This window comes from Drosophila bipectinata, chromosome XR, assembly GCF_030179905.1.
Source record: "Drosophila bipectinata strain 14024-0381.07 chromosome XR, DbipHiC1v2, whole genome shotgun sequence".
Classification (NCBI taxonomy): Eukaryota; Metazoa; Arthropoda; class Insecta; order Diptera; family Drosophilidae; genus Drosophila; species Drosophila bipectinata.
Genome location: NC_091735.1, coordinates 19783553 through 19806582, shown reverse-complemented (window position 1 = coordinate 19806582; position 23030 = coordinate 19783553). Strand labels below are relative to the sequence as shown.

The following is a 23030-nucleotide window of genomic DNA, read 5'->3' as shown; positions in this document are numbered from 1 at the left end:
CTGCATGCTGCAGGAACGCAGTATTCTAGAAACTCTGCTCCATTGGTTGTGATAAACTTTCAGTAATTATTTATTTATTTTAATTTGTTTATTTTTATTTTTATTTTTATTTGTTTTAATTTTATAAATGGTGAGGACTAGCAAAAAATAAAAAACCTATGTTTTTTCCGGTGGAAGACGGAAAAGCAGTTATCGTACATATTAAAGAAAGTCAAATTAAAATTTTAAAATGTAATTTTCCTCTGTTTTTTTTTTCAAAGTTAAATTAAAATTAAATTACCCTAAAAAACAGTAGCCGCTGCCCAGATTTTATCCTAGGTTCAGAGAGTCTAATCCTCGGAAAAGAATATTTATGTTTATTCCAATAAATTTATTAATTTCATATGTTTAAAATTTGTTTTCGGAATTTTTAACTTATCCACAATCATCATGTCCTTCAATGTAAACAATGAGAGTACTTATATTGATTTTTTATAATTAAAAATAATTTAAAAAAATATATAGTGTATATATTATAAAGTGTTTATATATTTTAAGTGTTTGGTTTATTAATACTCCTAATGTGCATTCACGAGTCGTGTTAATATAAGCTTAAATAAAATAAAGTTGAAATTTTATACTAAGTAGACTAAAAGTTTTAAATATTTGGTCTAAATATATCGATATGCTGCTGCAGCCGAGTCACATGCCTTATCGATAGGTGGCCAATGTGCGGTTTAGACAACCCTGGCCGCGTTCGGTGCGGCAATAAAAAAATGTAAATTGTGCAGCGAGTGCGAGTGAAATTGAAAAGCAATATAACTGTGTGATCCAATTGTGTATCAGAGTGCGTCCGGAGTGTCCTGGTGGTGCCCGCGAGCACCTGAAATACGGCGAGCGGGCGACGCCGCCGTTGTCCCCGCTGCAGTCTGCTGCTTCTGCCAGCGCTGTCCCCAACTGCTGACCACGAACCGAAACAGAAACAGAAACAGAAACGCGAAGCCCCGCGAGATGGCCTCCCTACATTCCAGTTGGCGTTTTGGCAAGCGGAGCAAACAATTACGCATTAAAGGTAATGTAACAAATGTTAATTAACATCAAAAATTGAGCGTAGATAGTCAGAGTCCCCCAGAGTCCCCTTTCCCACGACCGCTGTTATTTCCGATTCGATTCGATTTCTTTGCTCGCCAACAGCAGCAGCAGCAGCAGCAGCAGCTGTTGCTATTGTTGTTGTTTGTGTCTCATAGTTTGTGTTGTTGGTGTTGTTTGTGGTACTGGTGGTGCTTATTCAATAAATCGGTTTCTGGCCTTACCTATTTACATGGTATGTATGCCTTTCCTATTTGTTTACATCTACATATGTGAAGTGCAACAATAACAAAAACAACACCAACCACTGTTCATACTATCATCATTACATACGTACGTATGTATGTATGTACATCATCGCTGTTAAGTCAATTGCGCATAACGGTACTGATGTTTCAACAGAATTCTTATTAGCATTCATTGCGCTGTTTTCTGCTTATTTATATACTACTACGGTGTATATTTACTTTTTATTTATGTATTTTTATTTTGGTTTGTTATTGCTGTTGTTGGTGTTGGTGTTGGTGTTGCTGCCATTTGACCAAATTCTTTTGCTACATGTTGGCCGCCTATTTTTAGAGTCGGTCGCCACACCAAAAGCAACAATAACACAACAAAAATAATAGCAGAATCAGACAACAACAACAACAACAATACAACATCTAAAGAGAACCACCAATGATGACGCAGCAGCAACAGCAATAATAACAACAACAATCCAACATCAACAACAATAACAAAAACAAACGAACAGAGCACATTAAATGCTCGGTTTCTTCCATTCATCACCACTATCTCTCCACTGTCTCTGTCTCTCTATCTCTGTCTCTGTGCCTGCTTATTTCCTCTCCCTCTGGCCGCCTCTCCCACTCTTTGGCTCTCCCAAGTCCCAGTCTCAGTACCCAATACCCTGTCTCTGTCTCCCCATATCCATCATACAAGTACAGTTAGAGCTGTAACGACGACAACAATAACAACATTCAACCGAATCAACAACAAAATAACAATAACAATAACAATCACCACGAAACTGTTATGACGGCAACGGCAACGTCGTCGTCGTCGTCGTCGACATCGATGCCGGCAGAGCAAGTGGCGGTCCAATTCAAAAAATTTTTATTTCATTTCTTGATTGATTTATTTTGGCATTTAATGTTTACATAAATCCGATGAATGTTTTTTAAACATTATTATGATGCATATATTTTTGTTTATTTTAAACAATAATGATGTTACATAATCTTCGAAACACTTGTTTATTTATTGCATGAGTGCACCACATGTAAGCACCCGTCTGAGATTAAAACTGTGGGGCTAATTCCCAGAACCCCACCCGGTAGATCTGATTCTCCTAATTAAAAAAATCTTTATAATTAAGACTAAGAAAGTACTTTATAACTAATAGTTTTAAATCATTTTTAGTTTCCCAAGACCCTGAGGACTTCTACCGCCTGGATCCCACACGATCGGCCACCGAGAATGCCTTCGACATCTACTCGATGCTCTGCCAGGAGGAGACCCGCGACACCAAGCGCCTGTTCCTGCTCAACGCCCTGGCCTCGCTCTGTTTGGGCGCCCGAAAGGGCTCCCACCACAGCAAAATCCTCTTCAGCACCGAGGAGCTGCTCTATTGGTATGTAATTCCTTCTATACCCTCCGCTTTGTTAACAAACATCTCTCCGTCTCTCCAGTTTGAGCGCTTCGCTGGTGCACACGTTCACCCAAGTGCGTGCCGCTGCCCTGAGGACGATCCGCTATGCCCTCAGCACGCCGAACGACATCAAGGCCTTCAACGCCCTCCAGCTGCAGCATCTGCTGTGCCGATCCATCGATCTGATGCTGAAGAACGACGACGAGCGCGTCCAGGCCTTGAAGCTGGTCCGCAAAATGCTGGCCATTGCCCCGGAGGACATCAGTCCGGTGGTGGTGCGTTGCCTGGTCTCCCTGGCCGATAGCGGTATCGAGGAGAACGACAATCTTTTGCGCGCCTGCCTGGCCACTCTGGCCGAGATCGCTGTCCTGAATCCCGCCCTGCTCATCGTCTGTGGCGGCGTCACCTCAATCACCCGCAACGTACTGGAGTGCCACAATCCCCGAATAGCGGAGAGTCTGTGCGGTGTGCTGCTCTACCTGCTGGAGTGGCCCCAGACCAGGAATATATGCGGCGTGAGGCTGGACTGTCTGGCGGCGCCCTACTGCGATTTCACCTACCGCCTGGGCATCATGGATAAAAACAAGTGAGTACCAAGAGGAAGGAAGCTCTTGTAGATCTCTACTAACCACAAAATCTTTCAGAGATGCCCGGGAACTCCGCTACACCAGCTGTCGTCTGGCCCTGCTCTCCGTTTTGCGCAGCTGGACGGGCACCCTTGAATTCTGTGATCCCAGCAAACCCTCTGGCCTGAAAGCAATAGTCGATGCCCTCTATCTGAACCAGGTCGAAGTCAGAGTATGTTCGAATCCTCCCAACCACAAACATGACCCATTTTTTTAAATGGTTCTGTTATTTTTTAGAAAGCAATACTGGATCTGCTGTACGAGCTGCTCTCGCTACCGCAACCCACTTGGACGGATGACTATGCGGTGGCGTTGCAGGCAGTGGATCCTTCCGACTTCCAAGACACCTGGCTGCTCAGCAACGGCTTCGTGTCCGCCGAGGGCCGTTCCATCCTGCCCACTCTCGCCGCCCGAGCTCCTAACGTGGTGGAACAGCACCTGGCCCTGCTGCTGTACTGCTTCCTGGAAACTGGACTGCTGAACGCCCTCGTGGAGGTAGCGGTGGGCAGTGACCAGTTCGTCTCGGTGCAGGCCACCGTCTTGATCGGGAAAATCCTGCAACTGATGCACACCCATCTGCCGCCGGATATTTGCTGCACAAGTCCCGCACTGCCCACCCTGGTGGGGCATGCCACGCAAGGCAACCAGCAGGCGAATGCGGCGGTGGCTGCGCTGCAGAATTATCAGAAGATGCTGCGCCAAAGGCCGGCATCCTGGAGTCTCTTCCTGGACAGCATCATTCAGGGCGGTGCTCTGATCCAGACGCGACTCTTTCGTCGACATCTGAACGTCCAGGAGCAGGCCGGCGGACCCGTGCTCCAGCTGCAGGAAACAGCCGAGGCGGCTGGCTTCTCGCAATTCCGTTCTGCCACTCTGGGTCGGTCCCGCCTGGACTCGGTCTCCAGCGACGAGTCCAACTCCCAGGCGTCGAGTTCCTCCCGCTCCAGTTTCCGACTAAAGCGAAAGTTCCTGCCCCCGACCTTCTTTGATCATTTCCGGGCCTTCAATCGACTGCTCCAGGACTCGCGAGTCCTCACCCAGCCCGATGCCCAGTGGGACTGGGATGTGATCACCACCATACTTAAGTCGAATCTGATCCGCAAACTGGACTACACCCTGGGCAAGTTCCTCAAGCGCTTGGTGGACTTCTACAAGCCGCGCAACAACCGCTTCTCGCATCAAGATCTGGTCCCGGGCCAGCGGCTTCCGGCCTACGTGAGTGCTGGCCTGGATCTGATAGATGTACTCCTCGGCAGCAGCGAGGTAAGTCTTAGTCTTCTGGCAAGGATTTCTAATTGTCTTCCATTGGTTCTTTGGTTAGCTGGAATGCATGCGCTACATCACCGACTACTTCTCGGACATCAGCCAGCAGCTGGCTGCGGTGACGACGTCGAATCGTGCCCACGACTGCCTCTTCAGTCCCCAGCACATGAACAACACCATGTGCCAGCTGTACTTCCTCTACATTGGTCGGATGTGCCGGACCACCAAAGGCATTGAAGTTCTGAAGAACACCACCGTCTTTGAATAGTAAGTTGACTTTTATTTCTGTCTTTTGGGGTTTTGTAGCTCTGAAAGGACCTTATGACTCTGGTCTGAGGTATGCCTCAGAATAGTTCCAAAAACTTGTCTGCCTTTTCCCTTCGAAGGATTTGAAACTCTTTCAAGGAGTTTAAAGTTCTGTCTTTCAAAAAAAAATCTTAAAAAAGTATTATAATTGTTTTTAAGACATTTAATTACAATTAGAGCCCTTCTCCTCGCTTCTCATAAGGTTTAGCTAATAAGAAAAAAAGAAGAAAATGAATAATTAATAATATATAATTATATATATATATAATGAATAATGAATAATATTTTAGTAGTAGATGATTGAAAATAAGAGTGCCCTCCTCCTCGCTTCTCATAAGGTGCAGCTAACGAACAAAAAAGGGGATAAATAATAATAATAATTCCTATATAAATTATAGAAAAAATTATATTCTAGTAGTTTAGAAATATATATTAGTGAAAATAACAGTGCCCTCAAGATATCTAAGCCTCTTCCACGATCTCTCTAAAATAATAATAGTCTAAGGCCCTCGCAACTAGCATTGCATCCCTTGTTTGTTGGTCTTAGTTTTTAAAATTAAGATGTCATCTAAAATAAATAAATAAACAGTGCCCTCCTCTTCGCTTCTCATAAGAAGCATCTGACAAAATCGCAACACAAAATAAATAAATATATAAAAATCAAATATAATTAAAAATATTGCACTCCTCCATGCTCATAAAAAGTTGTAGCTAACAAAAATTAATAGAAATTAAAAAAAGTAAATACTAGAATTCAAAAATACTAAAAATAATAAATAAAGTAGTAACCCTTTCTATTAAAAAACCAGAAATATTTAAAAATATATTAAAGATTATATAACGAATTATAAAAACATATTCTTGAATATAACGCTTTCCTCCTCGATTTTTATGTATTTGTTTTAAGAAAAAGTTCTAATATTACAAAGAAAAAAGAATATAATAATATTTAAAATATAAAAAATATGAAAAAAATATTTAAAAATGTTTAGCGCCCTTCTCGAGCTTCTCGATTCATAATAAAGAAAAAGATTATATAACATATATTGTTATAAAAACAATATATTTAACACTAAAATAAATTAAATAAAAAAATTAATTATAATTCAAAACAGCGCCCTCCTCCTCGCTTCTCACAAGTTGCACTTAAAAAAACCAAAAAATTAAAAAGAAAATATTTCAAAATTCAAAACAATATATTTTTTAAATAATATTTTAGTGATTTTAAATATTAATTACTTCCCCTAGATTGTTTTTAACTCAGAAATCTCTCAAATATCAAATAATCCTAGCTTTTCCTCCTTATATGCTTGACCTATCTTTTGAAAACCCATTAATCCTTGAATCTCTTTCCAGCTTAATCAACTTGGTCCGAGTTACGGATCACGTTTGCTATGTGAAGCTTATTGTGTCCGGATTGAACTATAGCTACGAGAACCTGCCGCGCCAGGTGCTGGATAAGGCGCTCACGTCCGCCAAGACGCGCAGCGGACGACTGTATGCCACCCAGTTCTTGGCGGTGCTGCTGCGAGCGAGGCTGCCAAACTTCGAGGTGTGGGGCATTCCCATGATCATCGTCCAGACACGCGACTCGGACCGCAGCGTTGTCCTGGCGGCACTCGAGGTGCTGGAGGAGGCCTGCCACGACAAGTACTACCTGCAGGAGATCATCAGCCACTGGCCGAATCTGAGCCAGCGCGGAGACGCCGGTCGGCTGCTGATGGCCCGGTACTACTCGCTGCCCCGCGGCCTCAACAGCACCAACGCCCGAGTGGAGGAGGAGATCAAGTACTGGCGGAATGGCTACAACAAGCGGTACGTCCTACTCGTGGAGGCGGACACCCACTCAAGTCTGACGCTGCACATCCGCAACGAGGACGGCTACTATTCCCGGCGGAACTGCAATCAGCGACCGCAGACAGTGCCCCCGAACATAGCCCCCCATCTCTATGGCCAGATGGTGCAGACCAGCCAGGGGATGACGGCGCTGAGGAAGCACGGGGACCTGCCCCAGCTGGTGGAGCTGCTGCTGCGGGCCAAGTGCTCGGACGATGCCGAGTGCCTGGAGCTGAAGGCGGCCATTTGGGCGTTGGCGCACGCCTCCACGCATTCCATTGGAATTGAATACCTAGTGGAGCTGAATGCCAGGTAAGGAGGCTCTAGAGGGACTCCTCGTGGCATGCACTTCTAATTTTCTCACTTGCAGACTCTATGAGTGGCTCATCATGCTGGTGACCAAGTGCGAGGTGTACTCCGTGCGGGCCACGTGCTTCAGTGCCTTGGGAATAATAGCCGGGACCCAGGCGGGTGCCAATATTCTCTTCAAGCTGAGTGAGTAGCTCTCTTTTCGTTCGTTATCCATAGATCATCTTTTGTATTCCCTGATCCACAGATTGGCTGAGTGTTCGCCATGATAGGAACACGATGTGGCCAGTGCACCAGCCCGAGGACTGGATGTCCAGCCAGTACACGCCTGTAAGGCACTACTACGAGGATGCCAACTCGTACAATCAAATGACAGTGCTTGAGGATCAGGTCGACGGCTTCTACCTGGGCTCCCACTACTGGAACGTGGTGGGCACTCTAACGGAGTCCATTGCCGGTGGCGGGGGATCGCTGGCCGGAGCCGCCATTCACAGCACACTCAAGGATCCGAATGAGACGGGAACCGATGACGGGCACACGAATCGTGTGGTGGCCGCCAAATCCAAAACTTTGCCGGAGGGCAGTAACTTGCGACCCGGGAAGCATCAGCGCTCCCTGTCCGAGTCCAAGACAACGGATGTGATCAGCTTACTGGGCGGTGCAACCGGACCGGGAGCTGGTCCAGGGGGAGTGGCACCGACGGGATCCCTGTTTCCGGTCCCGTACCATCATCGAATACGATACAACTCCTGCACAGATTCCAATACCTCGGGCGTGAGTAGCTGCGAATCGGTGACCGGACGCACTGCAGCCGCTGCGGCTGCTGCGGCGGCGAATCTCAGTGACCTGCAGCAGTTTGTCCTGAGCCCGATACCCAGCATGTCCAACCTCCTGGAAATCGATCCCACCAAAATGTTCCGCAACGATTTGGTCTCCGGCAACTCCCTCTCCTCCGCGATGACGATGAAGGGCTATGCTCAACTGCGCTCCCTGCGCGCCTACAGCCGCCCGGTCTTCTCCGAGTCGGCGTTCTGCGACTTGGTCGGCCCGGTGGACGCCCCCTGCGAGGTGCAGATGCGACGGCACGACTGGACGCACCCGCACCGGCGCCTGAAAGTCCGCAGCCTGGACCGGCAGCCGAAGCTGAGCGAGGTGTACAGGTGAGTTCAGTTACTAATTGTGTTGTGTACTCCATCTAACCCCTTATTTTGTCCCTGAATCAGGAGGATGTTATCGGACGAGATGAACGTACTGCTGCCCACTGCGAATGCCGTGAAGTACATGCCGCGAAACGATCAGAAGGGACCCTGCTACGCCGGCATTGGTCTGCCCAAGAACGTACTCGACCTGTTCCCCACCCGCAACGTGAACCGCACCTATGTGTCGCGCGACATCCAGGACCAGGATCTAATGGGTGTCAACCTACTGAGCAGCGCCGGCAACGGTGGCGGCGTCGGGCGGCAACAGTTCTTCAACGACTCGCTGACAAACGAGGGTGGCGATGAGTCCTCGGTGATATCCTCCTTGTCGGATGTTTCTTCGGCCAGTCGTCGGGGTCCACAGCAGCGCGGTCCTCAGTTCCAGCAGCAACAACAGCCAAACGATGGGAAGCACGCCCGGAGCCAGTGCCTCCATTGTGCCAGATCGTCGCGCCAGCAACAGCGCCAGGATAGCCAAAGCAACGGAGGAGGAACAGGATTGAGCGGTGGCAATGGAGGCGAAGCATCCTTGGCCCCCTGCGAGCTCTACAGAACGGCGGCCGCCGCTCTGTTGGCGTCTATGGCTGGACCTGTTTTGCCCAAGAAGAGTAGCTCCTCGGGCTCGGGCAATGTCCCCACGACCGGAGCCGATATCAGTTTCCATTCGCCGGAGAGCATGCTCAGCGAGGACAGCCTCCCGGACAGACTCACCGCCTCCATATTGTACAATGTGCAGCGCTTGGCCAATCCCGTCAGTGCCAAGCAGTCAAAGATGGCTCTGCTAGAGCTGAAGCAGAAGCATCCCCATGCCTTTCAGGTGAGGAAAATGGGTCACATCTTCCAATGGAAATACTTAATTGAATCTTTTCTCTTGCAGGACATTTGTCTGTACTCGGAGTCGTGCAAAACGCTCGGAAGGAGCAGCTACCGGATGAGTGCGCGTCGCTTCTTGCAGGAACTGTTCCTCGACCTCAACCTGGACTCGTTTTACGTGGAGCCGCAGCTCATAATTGCGGCTCGAAAACTGCCTGCCGAGGAGAAAGCGGATTCTGCCACAACACCCGCAACGACGCCGACCTCCTTGCAACCGACGGTGCCTCTGCGGATGCCGGCCATGAAACCGAAGCCCAAGAGTCTGGCGCAGCTGGCCAGCGTGTACGAGACCAGTTGGGAGAACCTTCTGATGGATTTCTCGCCCCGAACGGGTCCCACTGCCGCCAAGTCGTCGTCGCTAGACGTTCCGTTTCCTGCACCTACCCAAGCCGTACAAAACAAGCTGCACATCGGCGAAACGGAGAGCTCGGTGTCCGGCAGCGGTAGCGGCAGCGAGGACGAGGACGGAGAGACTGGAGAGGATGTGTGCGATGGCAGTTCCGTGACCACTGGCCACACGGCGCTACCCACAGGTAGGTTAAATGCTTAACATTGAACCTAAAGAGAAACACAAACATGTACCAACTCCAGGCAACAGCAATCGCAGCAGCATCTGTACGATCAGCCAACAGCCGCCGGGCGGGGCCGGAGTAGGAGCTCCTGCGGCCTCAAGTGGCGGTGCCAGTGCCTCGACGGACGAGATGCGGAACGACAACCGGCAGTATACGCGCGGACGCTTCTACACGCTGGAGCTGGACTTGAGCTGCACCCGCAACAAGTTTCCCATCAAGGACCGCAGCCAGGCGGTGCCGATACTGACGCGGCAGGTGAGCGCCAGCGGCAGTGCCGCCGGTAATGAGTCCACCTCCTCGGAGCTCAACTACTCTACGGTGACCAAGAGCCTGGCTGCCTCGATGGCCAAGGCGATTGGCAGTCTCTACTGCGAGAAGCGTTTGCAGAGCTCCAAATCGGAGGCTGTGCTCGGAGCGGGTGCGGGTGCGGGTGCGGCTGGATCGGCGACGGCAGTGCCCTGCGGGGTGGGCAGCTGGCAGCAAAAGTCAAAGATCCTGGAGCCGCTGGGCGAGGATCCGGTGAAGTGACCAGCCGCCCTATCGCCACCAACAGCCACCTGCCTTCCCGAATGAGCGTTTTCTTTTTTGTAAAATATCAAATCAAAGAAACCTGCTGCTGCAACACCACTTAGTTTTAAACCAAAACACACACACACCCACACAACAAACTACTATAGCTATTAAGTTTATTTCTTTAAGATTAATTTTACGGTCACCAAACACACACACACACACACACACTACACACCCCCCCCCCCCCCCCTATAAATAGTTTCTAATTTTAATGAAATTAACTAACCTTAACCAGAGAGAGAGAGAGAGAGGAATCCCAAAAAAACCAATTAATCTTCCAAAGTCAATTGATTTGGAAACTATGTCATGCTCCTTACCATAAAAAACAAACAAAACTTGATGAAAAAAAATACCTAAAGCAACAACAACCAACAACAAACCACCGCAATTTATTTAATCAATTGTACTTAAAATAAAACGAAATAACTAAAGTTAAAATAATGAGCCAGAAGCCGTAAAAACCAAGAAGATATCAGAACGTTTGAAAAACAGAAAGTCGTTCACCAACAATTAAAACCAAAACTAAATAAATAAAATTTAAAAAATGTTCACGATGAGTTTCATTTGGGGAGCTCTAAATATTAAACTCTAAAATTATTTTAAAATAAAAACACATTTTTAGTTTCTTTTTCTAGGTTTTGAGTTAAAGTTGATTTATTTAGATGTTTTTGTTTTTTTTTTTTTTGATTGAAATTAGCTAAGCAATTGTATTTGGTTTGAGTCATGCAATTTGAAGTAGTTTTTGGAACTATTTAATTATATATTTTCTTGTGTGTATATATATCGATCGAGTCGTATCGTACGATCTTATGTGTATATATGGTATGCTTGGGAAACTGCAGATGCGCGGAAACTGTTTTTAGGAATTTTCGTAGTAAGCTCTATTTTTGTCACTATATATGGAATGCATATTATAATGTTAGGTAAATGTAGGTAGTATAGTGTGACTGACTGTGTTTCAATCCGATTCGATGTGATTCGATTTGGGTTGAGTTGAGTTGAGTTGAGTTGAAAAGAGGAACCGTATGTTATAGTGCCTTTGATTTTTTTCCTTTTTTTTCGCACTTCGTTGAAATTTTTTTTAGGTTTTTTATTTATTTTTTTTTTTTTGATAAAGCTACAATTAATTGAGCACTAATCTTCGGTTATATCTATATATATAATATATATATTATATATATATATAATCTGTATATGTGTGTATAAGTACAATTACATGTATCAAAAAATGCAATCAACAATATCAGTCCATTGCCAGTCTGGCAACAACAACATCTTCTCTAATCCTTGAGCTCCAGGACCGCACTGTAATTACAAAAAAAAAATATAAAAATTAATCAGTAAAATTAAAATAATCCAGATCGGAATGTGTCTTAGTATTTGTTTTTAACAGTCCATTAATGGAATATTTAAAAAAAAAAATGCGTGGTATGCGTTTTACCATTTGGCTATATAAGTATATAGCAGTTGGGAAAAATAAATAAATAAATAATAATAAAAAAATAAATAAAAATAAATAATAAATAGAAGTTGTTTTTTTTTTTTTTTTGGAACCATACGTTTTTATAAAAAAAAAATACATTCAAAATAATAAGAATACATGTTGAAGATGCACCATAGATGGATAAATAATAACAAGTTAAAGGTATCTGAAGAAAATTGTTCAAAAAGAAACCACCTTTCTGGTTTAATAAATAATTAAAATTAAAAAATTAAATAAAAAAAATAAGTAAAAAATAAGGGCCAAACGATTGCCCTTGTCTTCCCGGAAAGCGGAGAGACCTACGAAAGGCACTGGCTCGCCTTGTAAAATTCTAAGGACTCCAAAGTCGTCACCCAGAAACACTCTTCAGCAGGTTCTAGAATCCAGTGTATCCTCTTCAAAGTAAATAATAAAAAAAAGGTAATATTAGTCCAAGTAATATAAAAAATCAAATCAAAGAGGAATAATGAGCTTAACCATTTTTCATGAGCTTAACCATAACCATTCTTCATGAGGTTAACCATTTTTTGCGAAATAAATAAAAAAAATGTACAGGTTAAAAAATAGTTTTTTAAAATAAAATCATAAAATATTTCCTGAATCGTATCGGACTTATCATTGGATACTAAGAGTCCGAATGAAGGAGACAAAAAAAAAAAACAAAATATTAGTTATGAAAAATAAAATAAGGAAATCATGCCCTTGTCTTCCCGGAAGGCGGAGAGACCTACGAAAGGCACTGGCTCGCCTTGTAAAATTCTAAGGACTCCAAAGTCGTCACCCAGAAACACTCTTCAGCAGGTTCTAGAATCCAGTGTATCCTCTTCAAAGTAAATAATAAAAAAAAGGTAATATTAGTCCAAGTAATATAAAAAATCAAATCAAAGAGGAATAATGAGCTTAACCATTTTTCATGAGCTTAACCATAACCATTCTTCATGAGGTTAACCATTTTTTGCGAAATAAAAAAAAAAAATGTACAGGTTAAAAAATAGTTTTTTAAAATAAAATCATAAAATATTTCCTGAATCGTATCGGACTTATCATTGGATACTAAGAGTCCGAATGAAGGAGACAAAAAAAAAAACAAAATATTAGTTATGAAAAATAAAATAAGGAAATCATGCCCTTGTCTTCCCGGAAGGCGGAGAGACCTACGAAAGGCACTGGCTCGCCTTGTAAAATTCTAAGGACTCCAAAGTCGTCACCCAGAAACACTCTTCAGCAGGTTCTAGAATCCAGTGTATCCTCTCCAAATGTCAAGGTCCAAGTAATATAAGAGTCCAAGTAATATAAAAAAAATCAAATCAAAGAGGAATAATGAGCTTAACCATTTTTCATGAGCTTAACCATAACCATTCTTCATGAGGTTAACCATTTTTTGCGAAATAAATAAAAAAAATGTACAGGTTAAAAAATAGTTTTTTAAAATAAAATCATAAAATATTTCCTGAATTGTATCGGACTTATCATTGGATACTAAGAGTCCGAATGAAGGGGACAAAAAAAAAAAACAAAATATTAGTTATGAATAATAAAATAAGGAAATCAGGAAACAGGGGCAGCGCCAGCACCATCAACAAATAATAAAAATCAAATAAAATAAAAATGAAAAAGAAAAAATAAAATAAAAGGAGAAAATTCGGAAAAATAAGATGTTCACCCGACGAGGCTTTCGGGTGAACTGAATATTTCTGGGGCTCCTGTCAGGAGCGTCGTAAAGCAAAGCCTCCTTGCCAGACTTTTGAAATAATTTGTCACTTCATGGATTGCTGTGATTGAAGAATATTTGAAGTTCTACATTTATCGAAAATGGCGTATGTATCGGTAAATTCCTTGATATCGATATTCTAGAATCTAGATTATTGAAGCTTGAAGAAGCGTGAAAGAAATGACTATTTAAAAGATTTGTATCTAAAAAGAAATCTAAAAGTATTCAAGTAATTTGAAATCCGCAAGGTAGACTTCTTAAGGAATGAAAAAAAAATTAAATATGAAATTATACAGATATTACAGTATTATTTATTATAATACTGTAATTATTTTTACGCTTATTTTGTTCCAATATTGATAAAATATTAGAAAAAAATATTATCACTGCATTTCATTCTAATTTAGGTTTAAGAGAGGTTTTATTCTAATTTAGGTTTAGGTTTAATTTAAGAAATTGAAATAATTGATAACTTTTTCAAGAATATATAGGGAAATAACCTAAAACTCTATTATGAAAGTCTTGTCCTCTACTGTGTCCTGTCCTGTCCGTAATTAAAAAATCATACATATATTTTTGAGATATATTGTATATTTTATTCCTGAAAGAAATGAATAAAATATAAAAGACTTACCCTGAAACTACTCCAGGAGTTCCATCACCAAATAAACGATATAGCCTATGGCCAGGCAAAATTAATTCCCGTCAGTTGATAGAACTTGTTGTTAAATGGGCGATAGAACTCCCGGAGTCGCTCGATGGCCGCCGGATCGATATGCGGATGATTTCGGCCCTTGGTCTTGCCCAGGCAGTGCGGTGTGGACCTGGCCTCCGATTTGAAGAGACACGGAAAGCCCTTGGTGGCATTAAAGTAGAAATGCTTTTCGGTGACGACGCGCTTCAGTCCCAGGAAGTCCTGAACACGTCCGATCTCATAGGCGGGATCCATGATGAGACGCTCCCCGCTGATGAAGAGGAGCTGGGACAGTGGAAAGCAGAGAAGCCAGCGCTCCAGGTAGCGGGCATAGACCCCGATCTTCACCGGACCCCAGTTGGTGTCCACCACCGAGTAGGTGCCATTGATGAAGGCCAGCTGCTCGAACCGCTTCATGTCCGCCTTCTTGCTGGCCGCCTGGGTATAGTCCGAGATGGCCCTCGTCACCGGATCCCGCACCACAATCAGCAGTCTGGAGAGGATTAAGAATGGGAAAGTATTTTAATACTATACAATTGTTTTTCTTTCATGCTTCAATTTTTTTTTTTTTCAGTTTACTCACTTGGTGGCCGGATTCATGTGATAGACTCTTTGGGGCACCTCCTTGGTCACAAAATAGCTGGGAGTCTTCTCCATGGTGATCTGACCCTCGATGGTGTAGGGCATGTGATGGCGATACCATCTCAAGCCGCGTTGATAGTGCCTGTCGAAAAAGTGCACCTCGGAGCCAGCGGCCCTCACGTCCGGATGCAGTCGGATGAACTCCAGCAGCGCTCGAGTTCCGCTCTTCTTGACTCCGATGATCAAAGTGTCCGGCAGATGACGCGATGGCCGGAGTCCCTGCTGCCGAAGCAGCTGATATTTGGGTGCTCCATCCAGGCTGCTCGTTACGGACTGAGCTGGCGGAGCATTGGTGGATACAGAGGTGGAGGCATTGGTGCTACTGGTATTGGTGGAACTGCTACTGTTTCCCGTGTCACTGCTCTCATTGCGGGCTGTGGAGGTGAGTGCCAGCAGGTTGCGGAGATTGCTCTGGGTAAGTGGAGAAAATGTATAGGATTTAATTATTATATAAATATGGCATATATGGTACCTGGTGCTTTTATTAACACTGTTTTTATTTAAAAGTAATTTTTGAAAGGACACTTTCTCAAAAAAATTAACTAACAAGGTATTTATATATAGAGAGAAAGATATATACCAAAAAACATAAAATACCCGGTTTAAAAAAATAATAAAAAGCCTTATTTAAAATAAACTTAAAGTAACTCTGTCTTTATCTAAAAATATTTTCTAAAAGAACAACAGAAGCCAGTGCCTTTAAAGTAATTTAGACTTTAAATAACTAATTTTCTACAAAGAATATACGGTATTTATATAAACCGTATTCTCAAATAAGAATAATAATTCCCAATACAAATTTTTAAAGTAAACTCATTCAAATTATGAGAAAAATGCACTAAAAACTAAAATTGATCTTTTATTTCGAAAATAAGATACATCCTATACATAAAAAATATAAGATAGCCGGTATTTGCATCAACTTTATTCCTTAATAAAAAAAAAATGATTAAAAACTATAATTAGCTCCTCTAAGTGCTTTAAGAAAGATCTAAGTGCTTTAAAAAAAGGAACCTTGGTCCTAAAATTTAATTATAAAATAAAATATAAGACTTAAAGCCCTCTGGCCCTAAATACAAGTACCGGGTATGAATATTTTATGCGGCCGTAGCTCGGAATTTACATTGCAGATTGGCTTTTAACTTTTAATATGTTTTAAAATTCATGTCAGGCACTCGATGTCAAAGTATGCACTTATTAAATATTCAACACATCGCAGAAGCTCAATCAAAATCGCCAATTGGGGTGGTTAATATCCGCACTTCAAAGGGTAACCAATCACACAAAAAAAAAAAGATAAGAAAAAAACCGGAACTTGAACCGGATGTTGAACCGAAACCCTGCCCCTCACCTGCTGGAGGCTGCGACTGATGCTGGCCAGGAGGCAGGCATTGAAGCTGTAGGAGAAGTAGACCAGAGTGATGCACACCACCAGGGCGATGGCCAGACTCCGGCTACTCAGGCTGAGGCTGCTGCACCAGATGCTCATCACAAACATGGTCACTCCGGTGGCGTATGGCTGCTCCTCCAGGGGCTCTCTTATGCCGGTGCAGGTGCAGGTGCTGGAAAAGGTCCTGGTGCAGGTGCAGGTGCTGGTGGCGATATGTATGGGAATCCACTGCCGGATTCCATAGCCGGTTCTTTGGTCACTGTCCTTACAGCATTCTTGTGTAATTTTGCAATCTGCAGCTGTCTTTAATCCTTTTTTCTCGCCAGGATATTTTTTTCCTTTTTTTTTTGCAAGTTCTTTGCCGTTTTTTGCAGCTACTCACTGTTTTTGTTGTTATCCTCGGCAGCCGAGTTCCGGAAGTGAAAGCCACGGATAAGGCGAGCCCAAGACATCGGGTTGCCTGTCCAGAGTCCTGTGAGTCCTCTGAGTCCTGCCAGCGGATAAGCCGACACTCTTGGGCCTCCAAGGAAGGGGCTGCCAGCAGGCTGTGCTTAAGAAACCGAAGAGAGCAACTGACCTGCGCAGGACTAAAGTGTCCTTAACTCTCTCTCTCTCTCTCTCTCTCGGTCTGTGTTAGATTCTTATGCAAGTGCTCTTGGAAAAAATACTCCTTGATAATTTAACAATATTTTTAAAATATTTTACTTAAATCTCATAATAAAATCTATTAGATCTATAAGAATCTATAATCTATAGATTCTAGATATAGATATAGATATAATCTATAAGAATGCTAAAGAGGACTTTGAATTGTACCGGGTATCGTAGACATGTTTAAGATTTAGTTTCTAAGAAGATCCTGAGAATTTTACAATTTTACAAACTCCTAAAAATTTAATTACCTATTTATTAGTTATTATATAATATTTAATCCTTATCATTCAAAATTGAAAGTAATGAAGTGATAGGGTTGCCTGATAAAAAATGCAAATTGCAAAGAGCAACTCTGCAGAAATCTCGGCTCTCTCCCTCTCTCTCTCTTGGGGCCTTGGTTTTCTCAGCTGAAATCACAATTTCCTCTCAAAGGTAAACAAACTAGCTAACGGAACTTGCACCCACACCTGCAGCCCACTTTCTCCCACCACCCACCACCACCCACTGCCCACTGCCCACCTCCCACTCTCAAGCAACAAAAACAAAAGCCGATAATAACACTTGGCTGGCATACCATATATGTATGTAATTCAATAGAAATCAATTGGCCAACTTTATCGGCCGAGTAACCCTTATCAATTATAGCCATTCCAGATTAGTTTTAAGCCTTATCAAAATTAATAGACACGCCAGGGCTTAAATATGCACAATATACGTTCATATATAAATAGCCGGAAACTTTGTGCGACCAAGAAATATATACTAATGGCCATTGGTGCCATTCCGGCCGTAAAGCTTGAGGCAACTCCCCTCCCTTGAGGGGCTTATCGTTTGGCGGACATCTGTTTATCTGTCCGAGGGGCTTACTCCAATGCGGCATTAGTCACTCACCAACTGGGTACACTCAGCGAAATGGGGTGTAGACCTATAAATAGAAACACTTGCCAAGTTAATGGCTGGATGAGGCATCTAATTGCGGATCCAAAATAGAAAGAAATCTTCAACAAAATGCTATAAAGAGCTGAGCTATGGCGTTGTCACTATTTCTCTCTCTGCAGCTCCACATGCACCTGGCCTGGTCCGTGCCAGGGCTTATCTTATCGCCTTATCGTGGCCGTCTTTGCCGCAGTCCGACTCCTTCTCCCACCACGGCTACGCAGCATTTGTGCCCGGCGTCTGGCCATCACACATCGTGGCCCTCCCCCACGCAACATGCTCTAAGCCCTGAGCTCTAAGCTCCTCCATCTCTCCGCCGGATAATCAACTGGAGTTCGACTTTGTTAAAAAACAAAAGGAAATAAAATGGCAAACGTGTGGGGAAAGCTGGTTATCCAGTTCTTCAAGTACGCCCCCAGCTATGTGGGTGAGTCATGCGGATTTGAAGTGGGATATCTCCGCTCTTTACCCATAAAGATTACCAAACAATAAATACTAATAAATTATGAGGTATTATCAGTCAAAACCATAATATTTAAACAAAGTGTTGAGACCTTTTCAAAGTGGTTGTGGAATTTCTCAAAAATTATTAAAGAGAATTAGATTCAGTTTGGCAGCTAAAATTGTAAGAATTTCAAATTAATTATTATCTTATATTTTAGAGAACTTAAGATTTTGGTCTTTAAACAGATCTACTAACAGAAAGAAGGACAAGTCTTAATAGATGGGTCTACTACACAAACCCAAACTGGCTTACCAATAACTAATACCCTAATGGGTAGAATAGTCTCCAGAGATCTATGGGTTTTTGGCATTAGATATATCCCAGGCATTAGATACCTATACCTCCTAACAGACAAGCCCTAATAGATCCCTAGGGCTTCCCAAGTATCCCCAAATACTTCTTCAGATACACAGACATCTACAAAATCAATCCATCTAGTTTAGACCTTAGAGCTTGAAACTTAAGCTTTATATCCTTAGGTCTTGAAACAGACACACGGAAAGGTTTCAATAGATCCCTGAAGTTTAGGTCTTTAAAGACATATGTACTTATGGAAAAACAGACACACGGATAACTCTTCATAGAATCATTAGATATAGGACTTTAAACAAAAGGACAGGATATGTAGATCCCAAAAGGAGAGACTAACAAGTCTCCATAGATCGCCCAGGTCTAGGTCTTTTAAGAGACCTCCTACGGACATGACCTCTTATATGAAACCCCAATTAACCCTTCCTCCTGGTCTTTTCAGTGTGCCTGAGTTTCATGCCCTGTGGCATGATCTTTGGCTACAGCATTTGTGCCTTTGTGGCGGAGAGGAATCTTAAATCCGGACTTATCCACTATGGCCCCTTGATACTGGGCGCCTGCTGGGCCGTTGTCACCGCCTTGGCCATGTTCTCTCTAAAGCTGGTGAAGAAGTGCATCGTCTACTGGCAGCCATGGCTGCTCATCTCCGCCGGGATATTCAATCTCATTGCCAGTTGTTTCTACTTTGCAGATGGATTTGGTAAGTTTAAAAATTAAATATAGTCATTAAATTAATTAATAAAAACCCCTTTTCGCGTTTCAGATCACGTGGGAGCTTATATATCGTATGTGGCCCACAGCATGACCTTTGTGGCTGGATACAGTTACTTGCTAACGATGACCTCCAAGGCGAGTCGCTCCATCCTGATCTCCACCAGCTGCAGCTGCTATCTGCTGGGCGTGGCCTCCGCCGTGAGCCTCATTGTGGCCGCCTACAGCCGGAATAAGGAGCAGTTGTCCGGCCAAAGTGCCACCACGGAGCAGTTGATTGACGGAATCTATGTGAACTTTGCCGGAACCTATTTGAGCGTGGCCGCCGCCATGCTGGCCATACTGATTGGCATCAAGGTGCTGGACTTTCTGGGCACTGTGGACCTGGTGAATAGCCTGGACAACGACCTCCGCATCGCCAACTCCAACGGGAGCATCTTCGAGAACAGAGACGAGGTCATCAAGCGACTGCAGTTCTTCTACGTGACCAAAAACCAGCAGTGGAATGTGATTCTGCTGCTCCTGTTTACGGAGGCAGTGCAGCATGCCCTGCTCGTCTACTTCCTCTACTGGTTTGCCCTGAATCCGGCCATACGTCTGACGTCCTTCTCGGACATCGATGCCATGTTTTGGGTCATCTTCGCCGGCAGCTTAGTGACTCTCCTGTGCCAGTGGTTCCTGTCAGTGAAGGTGACTTTTGTGGGCTCCCAGGTAGCTCTGATCTTCTTCACCCTGCTGGCCATGATCCTTTGCAATGTGACCGACTCCCGCTGGTCCCTCTGGCTGCTCCTGGTGCTCTTCGGCCTGTCCTACTCCAACCAGACCATAGTCCTCCTGGAGGTCACCCACTTGCGATACACGGAACTGGTTGTGGGCGCCTCGTACATCCTGAAGCTCGTGGACACCAGCATTGTGTACTTTTACTTTGTGGCCGATGCCAAGAACTCGTACTTCTACTCCACGGAGTCGAGTACCCTGATGGCCCAGGGATTCGTCTTCATGATCATCACGGCCCTGCTGGCGCTCGTGGTGGGCATGAAGGTGCCCCGCACCCATCGCACCCAGCTCCTGGAGATCCAGTACGAGGTATACGGCATTATCTTCATGAAGCACCAAATCGAGCAGCTCAATGTCCGGTGGCTGAACGACGGCACCATTCCCACCATAAGCCAGTGACCGATCGCCCGCCAATGTAAATACAAATACTCAGTATTTAATTGAATTTTTTTATCTAAAATATATCAAATATATATATTAATCATTTAATCACGTGCCCTATCGATGCAGCTCGATGCATGGAATCGATTAGGTAATATTGTGCAATCTTTTGATAAGAAGTCATGCCTTCCAGTCTATCTCTGTGTATCCATCTGGAGAAACGTCATTGGAAAGAGTGTATTAAATGCGAAATCCTGGAGATTGGCCACCTAAGCACAAACCAAATAGCCTAACAATTAAGATCTTAAGTGAGATCCAGATAGTTAGTGTTTGTTTTGTTGTTTTTAGCTGGCCGTCGGTTTATTTTAGGACTAAACTAGCGTCTGATGGAGATAATTTGAACGGCGGCGGTGTGATCGCGACAAAAGTGGCTGGCACAGGCTGATACATTCGCACAGGGTGTCACCTTGTACCCATGGGCACCTGTAAGTAAATAATTCGAAATTAAACGGAATTGTTTACGGACTTCTGTTACAATCATTTCATAAGAATGGGGAGTGCCAGAGTCTCAATTTTCACTCACTCAATTCCGTCATAAACTTGTGCAGTGTATCCACATTCCGCACTGTACTGGCCAGAAGCATTTCCAGCTGATTGCTTCTCTGTATGAACAAGTAATCCAGTGCTCCTAGCAGGGCATCGAACTGGGAGTCATCGTAAATAACATCCGCTGCCAGAAGCAGATCCGTTTTGGCGTATTTTTCCCAAGGAAACTTGGCCACTGCATCCCAGCGTAGAGTCTCCGCTTGAGGCACTTCCCCCGCCTCGTCTTTGGTATCGAAATTCAATGCAATATTTTCTCGCATCAGCTGTACACATGGCTCACTGCCATCTGTGAGTAGCACCTGTCCAGTGTGCAGTTCCAGGGCAGGTAATTTCAGCAGAATTCCCACCAGACCGGCACCAGCCCCGAGTTCAACCACATTCTTGCCTTTAACCACATCCTTGTGCTGCAGAATATAGTCTGCCAGGGCCAGGGCTGCCTCCCAAGTGCAGAGCCCAGTGGTTCCTTCGCTCACAAAGCTGTTTGATTCCCGAAGCGTAATTTGTGCTCCAGGCTGGATCAGATAGTGTTTGTAGGCATAGGCCGTGCCGGAACTTGGACTCTCTGCCATACGGCCGCACAGGTTTCCGTAGAGATCGTCGTGCAGCTCATCCTGATCCTTCAGCAGGTGCATCAGTTGCTTGAGGAACGCTTCCAGGTAGCTGCGGCGCACCGGATGGCTTTTATTCAATGGGTGACCACATGTGGCTGCTATCAGCTCCTGCTGCTCCGCCCAGTTCAATGGCAGCTTCACCGACTGCAACGGAAAATAACCGAAACTATAAAGGAGGCGCCACAGGTGGGTGGGGGATTCCCGGCCGTGTAACTTACCGACCAGGCCATCTTATTAACCGGATAGCAGCACAGGAATTGCTGCTGTAGCTTTTCGTACTTTCCTGCCATTTTAGATGTCTCCTCCCGGTGGAATACCAACTAAAATTGAAAAAAACAGTGGCCAACTGGGAAGAAAGAGGCAACGTGAAACCAGCTGACCAGTGTTGGAAAATGGCCGTGAAATTGCTGCCAACCTGTTGGAGAAAGCAGGTGAGTGCAACCGTTAACTAAAAATGTCGTAGCTTGAAAGCTAACCTCAGGCCAAAGTATTTATTTTTATTATAGAGAACTTTTTCATTCCTCCCCACTTCATTAATCTCACAATTATATTCCAATCTTTTGAGCAAAGGGCACCATTTTAAGTGGAAGCTTTTTATGGCTGCGTGACAACCCTGCTTTGGTTTGTTTTGCTATCTGAATCTCAATTTCGGCTGACTTGAATTGCATTGGCTTGTGCGTCTGTGCTTGGATTGGGCAAAGTGCACGTTAATGCAGTATCTGGCCTGCGCAAGGTTTTTGCCCTCGAGCTGGGTATTTGCACGCAACCTGTTAATTGTCGCTAGCAGCGCCGCTTTCGTCACAAGCTGTTCGTCTTTCGCCGACACCAGACACCTTGCCGGAATCTCCGCTTCCAAGATGAGTAGCAACGACCAGACCTGTAAATCGTCCTGCCCTGGGGCACCATACCAGGCAGGCAGCAGCTCAGTGGCATATGTGACCACTCCGGACCAGGAGTCTGCCAAGAAGCTGGCCCGCGGCATCATCGAACGAAAACTGGCTGCTTGCGTGAACATTGTGCCGCAAATCGAGTCCATATACATGTGGGAGGGCAAGGTCAACGAAGACAGCGAGTACCTGCTGATGATCAAGACGCGCACCCAACGAATCGACGAGCTGAGCAAGTACGTCCGGGAGAATCACCCGTACAGCGTGGCCGAGGTCATCTCCCTGCCCATCCAGAACGGCAATCCGCCGTACTTGAAGTGGATCGAGCAGACAGTGCCGGAAAAGGCTGAGAACAAAGACTAATTTAACTTAGCATGAAAATAAAGGGTTAATTTTAACCGAAAAATGTAAATTTCATTAATATTTGTAAAGCTTATCTTTGTGGCGCCAAATTGCA

The 23030-nt window shown here is 44.3% G+C and overlaps 5 protein-coding genes across 5 annotated transcripts; 3 read left to right on the top strand and 2 right to left on the bottom strand.

The window, feature by feature from the left end:
- The first annotated feature begins 710 nt into the window (after nucleotides 1–710).
- rictor (rapamycin-insensitive companion of Tor) lies at nucleotides 711–10825 on the top strand. Its single transcript, XM_017232774.3, has 12 exons — nucleotides 711–1051; nucleotides 2491–2701; nucleotides 2760–3305; nucleotides 3364–3517; nucleotides 3583–4608; nucleotides 4667–4875; nucleotides 6271–7062; nucleotides 7121–7245; nucleotides 7307–8219; nucleotides 8283–9075; nucleotides 9136–9664; nucleotides 9723–10825. Exons 1-12 carry the CDS (start codon nucleotides 991–993, stop codon nucleotides 10229–10231), a joined length of 5868 nt encoding a protein of 1955 aa, XP_017088263.2. The 5' UTR covers nucleotides 711–990; the 3' UTR covers nucleotides 10232–10825.
- Hs3st-B (Heparan sulfate 3-O sulfotransferase-B) lies at nucleotides 10792–16804 on the bottom strand. Its single transcript, XM_017232777.3, has 4 exons — nucleotides 16158–16804; nucleotides 14748–15217; nucleotides 14105–14657; nucleotides 10792–11581 (listed from the first exon to the last, which is right to left on the bottom strand). Exons 1-3 carry the CDS (start codon nucleotides 16302–16304, stop codon nucleotides 14150–14152), a joined length of 1125 nt encoding a protein of 374 aa, XP_017088266.1. The 5' UTR covers nucleotides 16305–16804; the 3' UTR covers nucleotides 10792–11581; nucleotides 14105–14149.
- On the top strand, nucleotides 15090–20577 carry LOC108119544 (uncharacterized). The gene is made up of 4 exons (XM_017232766.3): nucleotides 15090–15221; nucleotides 17909–18213; nucleotides 19043–19300; nucleotides 19364–20577. The coding sequence occupies exons 2-4, from the start codon at nucleotides 18153–18155 to the stop codon at nucleotides 20485–20487; spliced, it is 1443 nt and encodes a 480-aa protein (XP_017088255.2). The 5' UTR covers nucleotides 15090–15221; nucleotides 17909–18152; the 3' UTR covers nucleotides 20488–20577.
- LOC108119546 (protein-lysine N-methyltransferase EEF2KMT) lies at nucleotides 20524–22086 on the bottom strand. The gene is made up of 3 exons (XM_017232768.3): nucleotides 21905–22086; nucleotides 21053–21830; nucleotides 20524–20952 (listed from the first exon to the last, which is right to left on the bottom strand). The coding sequence occupies exons 1-3, from the start codon at nucleotides 21974–21976 to the stop codon at nucleotides 20846–20848; spliced, it is 957 nt and encodes a 318-aa protein (XP_017088257.2). The 5' UTR covers nucleotides 21977–22086; the 3' UTR covers nucleotides 20524–20845.
- A 107-nt stretch (nucleotides 22087–22193) lies between these two features.
- On the top strand, nucleotides 22194–22985 carry LOC108119547 (divalent-cation tolerance protein CutA). Its single transcript, XM_017232769.3, has one exon. The coding sequence runs from the start codon at nucleotides 22397–22399 to the stop codon at nucleotides 22934–22936; it is 540 nt and encodes a 179-aa protein (XP_017088258.2). The 5' UTR covers nucleotides 22194–22396; the 3' UTR covers nucleotides 22937–22985.
- Nucleotides 22986–23030: the final 45 nt, after the last annotated feature.

What these genes read in the sequence shown, in the direction of transcription:
- LOC108119546 (XM_017232768.3), bottom strand. Translation starts at nt 21,976, where the DNA reads ATGGCAGGAAAGTACGAAAAGCTACAGCAGCAATTCCTGTGCTGCTAT. An exon ending in TTAATAAGATGGCCTGGTCG is followed by an intron (nt 21,831 to 21,904) that starts GTAAGTTACACG and finishes TTTCCGTTGCAG; the next exon opens with TCGGTGAAGCTGCCATTGAA. An exon ending in CAAGTTTATGACGGAATTGA is followed by an intron (nt 20,953 to 21,052) that starts GTGAGTGAAAAT and finishes ATTTACTTACAG; the next exon opens with GTGCCCATGGGTACAAGGTG.
- Hs3st-B (XM_017232777.3), bottom strand. Translation starts at nt 16,304, where the DNA reads ATGTTTGTGATGAGCATCTGGTGCAGCAGCCTCAGCCTGAGTAGCCGG. An exon ending in TCAGTCGCAGCCTCCAGCAG is followed by an intron (nt 15,218 to 16,157) that starts GTGAGGGGCAGG and finishes CCACTTACCCAG; the next exon opens with AGCAATCTCCGCAACCTGCT. An exon ending in CACATGAATCCGGCCACCAA is followed by an intron (nt 14,658 to 14,747) that starts GTGAGTAAACTG and finishes AATCCTCTCCAG; the next exon opens with ACTGCTGATTGTGGTGCGGG.
- rictor (XM_017232774.3), top strand. Translation starts at nt 991, where the DNA reads ATGGCCTCCCTACATTCCAGTTGGCGTTTTGGCAAGCGGAGCAAACAA. An exon ending in AACACCACCGTCTTTGAATA is followed by an intron (nt 4,876 to 6,270) that starts GTAAGTTGACTT and finishes ATCTCTTTCCAG; the next exon opens with CTTAATCAACTTGGTCCGAG. An exon ending in AGCATCCCCATGCCTTTCAG is followed by an intron (nt 9,076 to 9,135) that starts GTGAGGAAAATG and finishes TTTCTCTTGCAG; the next exon opens with GACATTTGTCTGTACTCGGA.
- LOC108119547 (XM_017232769.3), top strand. Translation starts at nt 22,397, where the DNA reads ATGCAGTATCTGGCCTGCGCAAGGTTTTTGCCCTCGAGCTGGGTATTT.
- LOC108119544 (XM_017232766.3), top strand. Translation starts at nt 18,153, where the DNA reads ATGGCAAACGTGTGGGGAAAGCTGGTTATCCAGTTCTTCAAGTACGCC. An exon ending in GTACGCCCCCAGCTATGTGG is followed by an intron (nt 18,214 to 19,042) that starts GTGAGTCATGCG and finishes TGGTCTTTTCAG; the next exon opens with TGTGCCTGAGTTTCATGCCC. An exon ending in CTACTTTGCAGATGGATTTG is followed by an intron (nt 19,301 to 19,363) that starts GTAAGTTTAAAA and finishes TTCGCGTTTCAG; the next exon opens with ATCACGTGGGAGCTTATATA.